The 11,157-nt window shown below is 40.1% G+C and overlaps 1 protein-coding gene across 1 annotated transcript; it reads right to left on the bottom strand.

Moving 5' to 3' along the window:
- Window positions 1-6,162: 6,162 nt before the first annotated feature.
- On the bottom strand, window positions 6,163-7,110 carry LOC121476130 (olfactory receptor 51Q1-like). The gene has a single exon (XM_041729871.1). The coding sequence runs from the start codon at window positions 7,108-7,110 to the stop codon at window positions 6,163-6,165; it is 948 nt and encodes a 315-aa protein (XP_041585805.1).
- Between the last annotated feature and the right edge of the window lie 4,047 nt (window positions 7,111-11,157).

Below are 11,157 nucleotides of genomic sequence, written 5' to 3'. Positions count from 1 at the left end.
CATTTACTTTCTCCTATCTGGAAAAGGACTAAGAAATTATAAACAGAATGATTACTTGAATGGCACAAATTTCTAAGAAACACGTTTAAATAAATGGGCAAATGTCAGAAAAAAGTCTTACAGATACAGCTGCTTTTTTTCTGCCATTCCCCCCCTTTTTTTTCCTCATAAGGATGAAATGTAATAAGTCATAGTAAAGCACAAAACATAGTGCAAGGTTCTTAGCATGTGCTCAATTGATATTCATTTTGTACTAAATGCATTAATTTTACTAATAACAGCTCTGATGTGATTCTGAATTCTGTGGCATGGTCCAACAAGTTTAACAGATTCCAGTCTTGGTTGTGTTTTCATGTGGACTGGACATCCTTGCAACCATTAACTTTTATTTGTTGTGTCCCTATGTGCACCCAGCTCCATTTTCTAGAACCTTGTCATCATCAAAACAGTCTTTCTGAGCTAATTTCCACATGATGGCTATTGAACACAGTATGCATGCAAGACAACTGTACATGTAAAATATTAATGCTCAATTTTTACATAGTAAAGTGAATTGAAATCAAGAAGTGAATCAACTCCTTGTCCAGAGAAAGACGTTTTGTTATGATGATCTTGATGAAAGGGTGCTAATCAGAAACTATAAATAATCAGAGCCTGAAAGGAAATTAATTCAGGTCAGAACTGGACACATTTGGAACTTGGTGCATATTTATCAGGTGTGTAGAACAGAGGTAACAAAGGGTAGATTATGTGTGTGTAATTATGGGGAAAAAAAGAAAAAGAAGGAGACACATGTGTTAGGAGCAGAAAAAAGCCTGGCCTGGAGAAAATGGTTTCAGGGCAGGTTGTAAGGATAAGTTTAATCCATATAGCAGGTGAGGAGGGATTCAGATAAGATCCCATTCTCAAAGGTGACAGTAAGGATAGCTATAGATTTAATATAGAAAGAGGAAGGAATAAATTTGCCAGAGTTCAATAGCCTTGTGGAGGCCACCCAGAGGAAGATTATTTCCCTAAAGATTGATGAAATCAGGGCTAAATATAAATGAATTTCTGACCTCTTGCACCTTCCCTTGCCCTTAATCATCAAAGAAGAAGAACTTTACAGAATCACTGGAATTTTGGGTAATATGGAGGCAAGCCAAATGCAAATGTGGGACCATGGCAAATGCTCTGGTGCAGTTTACAAGCTATGTAATGTATCCTGTGTCTGTCATGCCCAAGGATTGGCACAACTTTCTGTTTAGAAGCACTTGTCACACCTAAAATTTCTTCTTTTGTGTCTCTCTCTCTGCTCCTCCCCTACTGGACTATGATATCCACTGTGTACCAGCTTCAAGAACAATGCTTTGGTTGAGTAGAGCAGGAGCTTAAGAAAATGTTCTTTAAAATAATGAAAGGGACCATATGGGAAATGAGGGGAACTGACTGGGGAAAATTAGAGAGGAAGACAAACCATGAGAGACCCCAAACTCTGGGAAACAAATATAGGGTTGCAGAAGGGTAGGTGAATGGGAGGATAGGGTGACTGGATGATGGGCATTAAGGAGGGCACATGATGAGATGAGCACTGGGTGTTATACTATATGTTAAAAATTGAATTTAAATAAAACATTTTGAAAATGCAAAAAAATAGTTAAAAAGGAAAATGTTTTTTTTTATTAAATCAAATAATAAACTAAGAGTGGATGATGTTCTTGTGTCTATTTCTCCTAATTCTGCATTTTATATATAGTGTAGAGGTAGAGATGGAGACCAAGTCTCTGACTTTGGGTTATTCCTCTAAGCTTTTGCTCATCACTGTGTTAAAGGAGACTCGCCAAAGTGAATAACCAAAGTCTCCTATGTTTGAAGTCGGCCTGTTCCTTCCTGGGTATATATTCTGTGTACACTGAAGCCAACCTCATAGGACATCTTTGTCAACTTCCCTAAGTTTCCATTGGTGAATTTTCTTTTTAATGGAGTTATATGAAATGTTGATTTTTTTAGTGAATGATTTTCAATCATTGTGGTCTCCACATTTTCCTAAGAGCTGTAGGATAACCAAGGAGAGAAAGAGGAAAAAGAAAAAGATACAGAAGAGGAGTCTATGAGAGGGTTGCTCAAGCTTTGGCTGGTTCTTTGCCTCCTTGCCATAGCAACCCATTCAATGTGGGATAAATAAAGGACTCTCAATAAAACCAATTGTGTTTTTTCAGTAATAACCTTGAATTCCAGTGGTTATTTATTGCATCTGCCAAAAAACATTTCTTTTTTGTCTGGTAAGGAGTTCTGTAGACAGTTAGATCACTAGGGCCAGGAACTAGGCCAGAACTGAAAATAATGTCTTTATTATATATCAACAGTCCATGGAGGTATCTAGGTAACTGAGGAACTGGTGGTCACTGAGCAACAGGTTCTGTGCCTTAAGAGCAGTGTTATCAGAGTATCATTGGTGTTTGCCAGCTATGGAAACCATGGGATTAGAGCATATGGTGATGCCAAAGACAAAACTGTGCCAGGCTGGTTCCAGCCCAGCAATAATAAGTTTTCAACATTATTTTACCCCTCCTCAGAGGATAAAGAAGGATAAGATCAAGCATGTGGTAGAAAATACTGTGAAGAGAGGCATTTAGATAAAGAGAGAATAACAACTCAATATTCTGCTCTGCTTGTCAGCAACCATCTTCTCCTTTATACGCAGCAATGGATATGGTTTTAGTATCTCCAAAGAAGTCCTTCCATAAAGCATACTTATACGTTAAAACATAAGTGAGATACAGGTCACCTTGTGGCCTGACAGGGCTCTGGCTGTGACTGACTAGCTTCACACCATTCCGAGTACATTAAGGCCCTGGTGAGGCTTAGCACTACAGTAAAATGTGCTCAATTGTATTCAACATAAACTGATACATTTACATTATACGGTAATGGTTTTTAAAATCTTTAGATATAACCTTTGAGGTCAAAGACTGTGGTCCAGATGTAACCTCCACTTCAATTGACATTCTCTATAATGTCTTAGATGTTCAGTATCTACTGGCTTGAAGGCAGGATAAAGTTTATGTCCCTAACCATTCTTGGAGGATCTCTGCCTGCTTCTCTGGGGATGTGAGTCTGAATGTGGCCAGAGTGGGGGCCAGCCTCACCACCAGCACTGGGAACCACAGGCTTTGAAACACTGCCAAATGCCATTTAGAGGAGGACTTAGCAACTGTTGAGCACCCATGGAGAAGGCAGGCAATCAGCTGTGTGCAGGACAGTTGTGTTGCAAGGGCACATGGGGGATATGCATTGCTTATCCGGATTTGTCCTGGGGACTGAGTGGCTTAGAGGTGAACCTCAGTGGGCAAGATGAGAAACAGTAAGTAGAGAGGACAGAAAAAGCCTCGGGGGTGGGGGGGTGGGAGGGGGGTAGGCTTTGTCAGTGAAATAGATGGGAAGGAAAATGAGTGAAGGAAGGGGAGAAGACAAATGAGAGAGGGCCAGGGAGACAGGAATGAGAGTCAGAAAGGAAACCCAAGGGGAAGTCTCTGTGGGCAGGATGTTAAAGAGGGAAAGGAAGTCAGGGTGTCCCCTGGGACCCAAGTTCAAGAAAATCATTCTTCATTCTTCATCAGTGACTAACCCCTCCCCCTCCCCAAGCAAGAGTCCCCATATATGCAACACTGAGAGGGCTGAGGTGGGGTACTATCTGAGCCATGAGACAACAGGCTCATATGTTCAGCCCCTCCCTAGACTTGGAATCTTATCTCACAGGCACAAGCCTTCTGCTTTCCAACCATTCCCCTCTCAACTTGGCAACTACTGCCACCTGCCCCCTTAGTGAATGAACCAGGAGACAGCCTCTAGAAAGGGGGCAGAGGACTGTCCCTCAGGTCTTGTTATGGTTCAGATGGAAAAGAAGCTCTACCATACATACTTAAACCCTGAGTTTTTGTTATTTTTTTAAATGTTATTTATTTATTTATTTATTTATTTATTTATTTGAAATACAGAGAGAGAGGCAGAGACATAGGCAAAGGGAAAAGCAGGCTCTCCATGGAGAGCCTGATGTGGGATTCGATCCCAGGACCCTAGGATCATGCCCTGAGCTGAAGACAGATGCTCAACAACTGAGCCACCCAGGTGTCCCAAGTTTTTGTTATTTCATTATTAAACTAGGAAAAAAAAAAACATTCTCAGAGGACTTTGAAGTTAAAATGGAAAACTAGTATTTCTGATGTGCTGGTAAATGAGGATAGAGACAGTGGCACAATACATACATTTAAATGTATTCTTTTATGCAAGTGTTCTGCTTTCATGATAAAGATCAGTCACTTCTCAGTCACTCAGCAGTTAGAAAGCAGTCAGAGATTTCTCAAAGTTTACTTCACCAAGGCAGACTGCTCTTCTTCCGATTATACTTCACAATAAACCCAAACTTCACTTGGTCTCTTGCCCCCAGAGAAGCCCCCAGTTCACTCACAGCTCCTGTGACCCTCCAGAGGGAGGCTTAGAATTTGCGTCAGTACATAAATTGAATGTCCAGAATAGTGGACAAAGCATTACAATGATGACAAATTTATTAAAAATTACAGATACTGAGAAAGTTCTTGGCTTTCAAGTCAGATCCTATTCACTTTTTCTAACACATTCAATGGCAAGAATTTGTTCTTAGCTGAGTTGTTTCCTTTAGGGACCCGGACCAATCACATGATTCTTTTATGAAAACAAGAAGGCCAGAAAAAAATGTAGATAACTCATTCCAATTTACCAAAAGTCTAGAAGGAACATTGACTCTACTGTCACTTCCTAAATGATGTGATCTAGGGAGATGGGATTGAATTATAGAGTCTTTGTTTTTTTCTTAAAGATTTGTATTTATTCATAAGAGACAGAGAGACAGAGACAGAGAGAGAGAGGAAGAGACATAAGCAGAGGGAGAAGCAGGCTCCATGTAGGGAGCCCAATGTGGGATGGGACTTGATCCCAGGTCCCCAGGATCATGCCCTGGGCTGAATGAAGGTGGTGCTAAGCTGCTGAGCCACCCAGGCTGCCCTATAAAGAGTCTTTTTACCCAGAGAAGGCAAAAAATTATAAAGCCAGAAGCCGTGAAAAACATGTCTGACAGAGGACCCATGGTTACAATCAGGGAAGCCACGACCTCATGTTATCTGATAGATAAAAATGGTATTGGCTAAATAAGATCAAGAGTTAAAAAATTAAGTAAGTTAAATGCAAGCAAAAAGAAGTTAATTTTCTCAACAAAAGATTCATGGCAGCCATACTCTCAGTTTTAAAGGTGGGGGGGGGGGGGGAGAAACCACTTTATTGATATTATAAAAATCTAATAGAAAAAGAAAGAAGAAAAGGGAAATCTGTGCATACATGAGGGCAATTGTAAGCAGTAAAGGAGAATAGGACAGAGTTATATCAGACTGGGTACTTAAAACATCCAACCTTATTAGCTGGGGATGCTGGGTGGAGACAGCCCAAGCTGGAGTCCCAAATGAGAGGCCTGGGCAGGGCATCCTCCTCTCAGGTGAGACTTCCAACTGACCATTCCCATGAAGGCTGTATTTATAGGGCATATGACAGAGTCCGAAGTTAAACATTTGTTTGCCTACGTGCAATTTTGAATGAGCTGCATTTCTATGTTATCATGTCTTCACATTTTTAAGGAGCCTGGGCCATATGTGCTTGCCCCTTCCCAGATTCCATTCTTGGGAGCCAGCCCAGCCTGGAGCCAGAGGGGATATAAGGCAAGATTTACAGCTTTTGGTGTCCAGACCAGAAAGGCCAATTCTCCCCTGGAGGTCAGATAATGTCAACTAACCAGGCTCCTAACGTCACTTATGTAGCATAAGTCTCACAAATAACATTTTTAGCCTGCCTGCAAACTTGTAGGTCAGGGTGGTCCTTTGTACAGGACGAATCACAGACATTTCTATCCATATGATACAGTTGAGAATTACAGTTTTGAGGAACTCAGTATGCAAAAATCTCCTGTAAATGGAACAGCTACATGATGGGTAGATGGTTCAGCTTAGTTTAAATTACCAATCCAGGGAGCACAATAATGTATTTAACACCCATTCCTGCTTTGTGATTCATATATGACTGGATACCCAAACCCTAACTTTCCAAGTTTCCTAAGTTCTTTCTTTAAGGAATAGTATCCACAACCCATTTCTCCATGCTCTATTGCAATTGTCTATGAGAAAAGAGGTGAAAAATGCCTCGACGGATCTGTTTTGTTTTAACACTATAGATAATGGGGTTCATCACGGGAGGTGCTGATAGATAGATGTTGGCCATGATGACATGTACAATTGGAGGGGCATGCTTGGCAAAGCGGTGAGTCATGGACAATCCCACCATGGGCACGTAGAGGACCAAAACAGCCAGAATATGGGATAGACAGTTATTGAGTGCCCGAAGCCTTTCAACCTGGGAGCTGATTCTCAAGACACTTCTCAGGATGAGTACATAGGAAAGCACAATGAGCAGGGGGTCCAGTGTAATAATGACCAGAGCTAGAACAAATCCATACCAGTTATTGACAGTGGTGTCAGCACACACCAGGCGAATCATGTCTTGATGGAGGCAGTAGGAGTGGGAAAGCTGGTGGGAGCCACAAAAGGGCAATCGTTTCAGCAGGAACAATGGGGGAAGAACAGCCAGAACACAGCGGCAAATGATGGCCACCCCTATTCTTCTGATTACTCGGTTGGTGAGGATGGAGACATAATGCAGGGGACGGCAGATGGCCACATAGCGATCAAAGGACATGGCCAGCAACACAGAAGATTCCATAAAGGAGAATCCGTGGAGGAAGAAGAACTGGGCAAAACAAGCCTCAAAGCTAATTTCTGAGGCCCCAAACCAGAGGACTCCCATGACTGTAGGCAAAGTGGTGAGGGTGAGCCCCAGATCTGTTATAGCCAACATAGAGAGGAACAAGTACATGGGCTCATGTAGGGAGGGTTCTGTCCTGATGACTGCCAGGATGGTGGTATTGCCCATGATGGAGACAGTGTAGAGACAACAAAAGGGGATGGAAATCCAGTTATGGAAAACCTCAAAGCCAGGGATGCCATTAAGGATGAAGCAAAAGGGGACTTGAGTGGAGTTAGTGACTAAAAACATGACTGGAGGAGGCAGCCTCAAGACCAGAGTTCTTTGTCAAATCTGTGAAAAGTAGACAACATAGGAATTTGAGTAAATATTCTCTGACTACTGGAAATCACTCTCTGATAGATCATCAAGTAAGACCTGTGGGAAGGGAATTGGCTGGGAAATGAGTTTACAAATGTTTTATCAATTTTGCTTGTTTTAGCTCCTAGCTTGTCATCTCTTGTCAACGAGTGATGAGAGCATGAAGTTCTCATTGGTTTTAACCTACAGGCTTCTTTGTGCAGAAAGTAGTTATGCCTTTGCAGCAGGAAGGTATAGAGGGGCTTTATGGCTGTTGGAAAGTATGGCTATGGAGAAGAGATTACTATAGGACATCCTTGGATGCCATGAGGCTAGAAGAAAATGATGAGACTAAGACTAGTAAATGTACAAAGCAATTCCAATATGCCAGTTGACTCTTTTGAGCCAGGCAAACCATAAAGAGAGAAACAAACAGAGGTAAAGGAGTAGGAAAAGATAATGCCTGACTTCAGAATCTAGGAGTCCTAAGAAGAAAATTTTAGAAGCCAGACAGGTACAGGGACTTTATTGGAAAGGACCCTACCTGAGCTAAATGGGTAAAACTCTGGTGCTCAGATATCTGTCATAAGAACCTATATTAAAAAGCTAGCCTAGGAGTGCCTAGGTGCTTCAGTCGGTTAAACACCCAACTTTTGATTTTGATTCAGGACAGGATCTCCATGCTTAGCAGGGAGTTTGCCTTAGATTCTCTCTTCCTCTCTCCCTTCTTCTGTCCCTTCTCACTCCCCTCAAAAATAAATAAATCTTTTTAAAAAAATAAAAGACGGGGGATCCCTGGGTGGCTCAGTGGTTTAGCTCCTGCCTTCGGCCCAGGGCATGATCCTGGAGTCCTGGGATCAAGTCCCATATCAGGCTCCCTGTATGGAACCTGCTTCTCCCTCTGCCTCTCTTTCTCTCTGTGTCTCTCATGAATAAATAAATAAAATCTTTTAAAAAAATAAAATGAAAAAAGAAAAAAAGAAAAGAATAAAAAATAAATAAAAGACTAGCCTAGGATACACTTTCTGGGAAAGACTGCAACAATAGGTAGGAGTATCTCTGTGGGAACAGCCTCATAAGGCTGGACTAAGAAAAAATATCCTCTTGGTTCAAAAGCAATTGGATCCATAGGGTCAGCCAGTAGTTTTCTGTGAAACTGTATAAGTTTATATTGATAGACGTGAAAGGGAGTAGAATCTGCCTCCCCCCCCCCATATGCCTATTTGGTTTAAGGATTATCTTGAATTGATTATTTCTAAGAAACAGTAGACATAGAACAATCAATCTCTGAAAGCAGAGTAGATGTTGCCTTTCAGATCCTTACACTGACCTCTATTTACATGTATAAGGAAGACCTGATGAGGAGAAGGAGTAAATCTTTAGAAATTCTTATCAAAGAAGAAGGCAGAGATGTAAATCTGCATAACAATCATTCCCTTGTTTACTGTGTTTTTCCTGGGAACCTCCCACTAGAAACCCTCCCTCCGACCCATCCGACCCCCCAACATCTTCCTTTGTCTTTATCTAAAGAAGGCATTTATTTAAGGAGATGGTTTGGGCTATTTCAAGGAGTTACTCACTTTTCCAGGGTAAATTCAGTACATACATTATTAAACTTTTGCTAATTTTTCACCTGATAATCTTTTACTATAGGGAGGCCTCAGCCAAAAACCTAGAAGGGTGAACAGAAAATTATTTTTCCTCTCTTACAGTTGTTTGGACTAAAATAGTTTACTATTTTATCTGTTTGTTTTTAACATTGCTATCTGATAAAAATTCCTTCCACTTTCTCTAAACTTGCTCTTGATAAACTCAAAATATATTGTTACTTCTGTCCTCCACAAGAAAATGGAACCCCCTTGTGACTGAGGGTGATCATAAGTGTTATCGTATCCACTATAAAGACTTGTAGACTGAGGAAGTAGAAGAGCACAAGAAGGGAGGAAATCCTGGTCTATGGAAACCAGAATCTCTTCCTATTGACCAATCCTTATCCTGCCTCCAAAATGGCATCAGAGTTCCAGCAGGTTTTCCATCACCAAGAAATCACTTTTTTTGGTTCCCTTTCTCCAAACATAACGTTACCCAGAGAAAGTTCCCATCAACAATCTGTGCCTTGGCACAGTGCCATCATGCAGTTTTAGCTCATATCCCCTAAGCTCCCAGAGTATCACCCTTCCTTTCTCCAGCTCAGCAGTCACATGTATCTCTATGTCCAGTTCACAGAGATAAGTCTTTCTGCCCAGCCTCACTTTCTATCCCATCTTTCTGACAACCCCATAACCATTTATTTCACCTGTGTCTGTCATCCAGGTGCCTTGCTTTTTCCTGTAGAACTCCTCACTCTGCTGAGCAGAAGCATTTGTATAGGCTCCTGCAAGTCCTCAGGGAAGGGAGTAGCCCTTGGGCCTTACTGGAGCCCAAGGAACAGAAGCAAGAAAAATTTGTGTGGCATAGTCTGCCCTGGACTATGTTTAGCTAAGGACACAGAAGTGCATACAGAAGTGCTGATTTTCCAAGAACAGCCTGACCAACATCAAAACCAAAATAAATACCAAACCAAACAAACAAAAGCTTTGTGGAAATAGTTTCTCTGGAGATTTTTTTTTTTTCCCACACCCAGGATAGAGCCCAAAGCAGGGCTTGAGATCATGCCCTGAGCTGAGATCAAAGAGTCAGGCACTTAAGCAACTGAGCCACCTAGGCTCCCCTCTCAATAGATGTTTTTGACTGAGAATTTCCAGAATTCTTTAGACAAAAACAATTATTGAGAAGAAATTCTCCTTATGAAGTATTTATCACATGGAATGCTAGACCAGGATATTTCCTATTTCCAGCACTCTATTACATATTGTGTTTTGTTTGCTTGTAAAGATAAATAAATTTAGAGTCAGGGAAGTGTACTGATAAAAGATGGAATTAAGAATGAGGTAGCTCTTAGTTTAGTCTATACTAGAACAATATTAGTATTTGTATTTAAAAAACAATTATTTTCAAAATTTTTATATCTCTCCCCATTATGTTGAGTAATCCTTTTTTTTTTAAAGAAGCAATAATATTGCATTTTCCTACCTAAGTGTTTGTGAATTAGGCTAATTTGGATTCACATTCTAATTTGAATACACACTAATTGTGTGACTCTAGGCTGATGACTTAAACTTTCTTTGCCTTAATTTTACTTTCAGTATGTCAAGGATAAGAATCATGTTTGGAAAGCGCTGAAGACACTTCCTGAGACATATCAAAGCCTAAATAATTGTTAGCTATAAATACTAATTGTACTTATATTAACTCTACTATTAGAGTTACTGAGTTACTTTACTATTAGAGTTAGTAGAGTAACTCTACTACTACTTATATTAACTCTCTCATTATTATTCTTACATTATTATTATTATTATTATTATTATCACTATTATCTAAACTTTCAAAGATGCAGTTATTTTCATTATTTTTTCAATGTATCTTTTTTCCTAATCTGCAGGCATGGTGTCAGGATCTGGATAAGAAAATTAGATTGTTAGGAATGTGTTCTCCTTAGCAATTTAAAAGTAGCTTGGGGACCCTCACGTTTGTTCTCAGAAATTTCAGCAAACCTGTATTACTTAACCCCTTAATGCCAGGGACATTGTTATAGCTTGGTAATGCATAAACCAAAATGACACACATTTGCATCTCTTTTTTATTTTTAATTTTTATTTATTTTTTACCCTTCTCCTAAATTTGCATTTCTTTCATAACTCATCATTTGATCATCTTTTTATATGCTTCCTAGGCATTAGCATATCTTTTGTGAAATATTTAGGTTAAAAGTTTGCCTGCCTTCATTGGATTGTCTTTGGATTATCGCGTTGTAAGAGTTCTTTATTCAATCCGGATACAAGTGCTTTTTCAAATGTACATGTTATAAATACTTTTTTTTTCACTCTCTGGACTGATTTTCTTTTGAGGAGCAGACCTTGTTAATTTTAATGAAGTTGAATTTATCAATTAATTTTT

This window comes from Vulpes lagopus, chromosome 15 (genome assembly GCF_018345385.1).
Source record: "Vulpes lagopus strain Blue_001 chromosome 15, ASM1834538v1, whole genome shotgun sequence".
Lineage (NCBI taxonomy): Eukaryota > Metazoa > Chordata > Mammalia > Carnivora > Canidae > Vulpes > Vulpes lagopus.
This window is presented reverse-complemented; position numbering and strand designations above follow the sequence as displayed.

Excerpts from the sequence above, each read along its gene's own strand:
- LOC121476130 (XM_041729871.1), bottom strand. The coding sequence starts at position 7,110 with ATGTTTTTAGTCACTAACTCCACTCAAGTCCCCTTTTGCTTCATCCTT.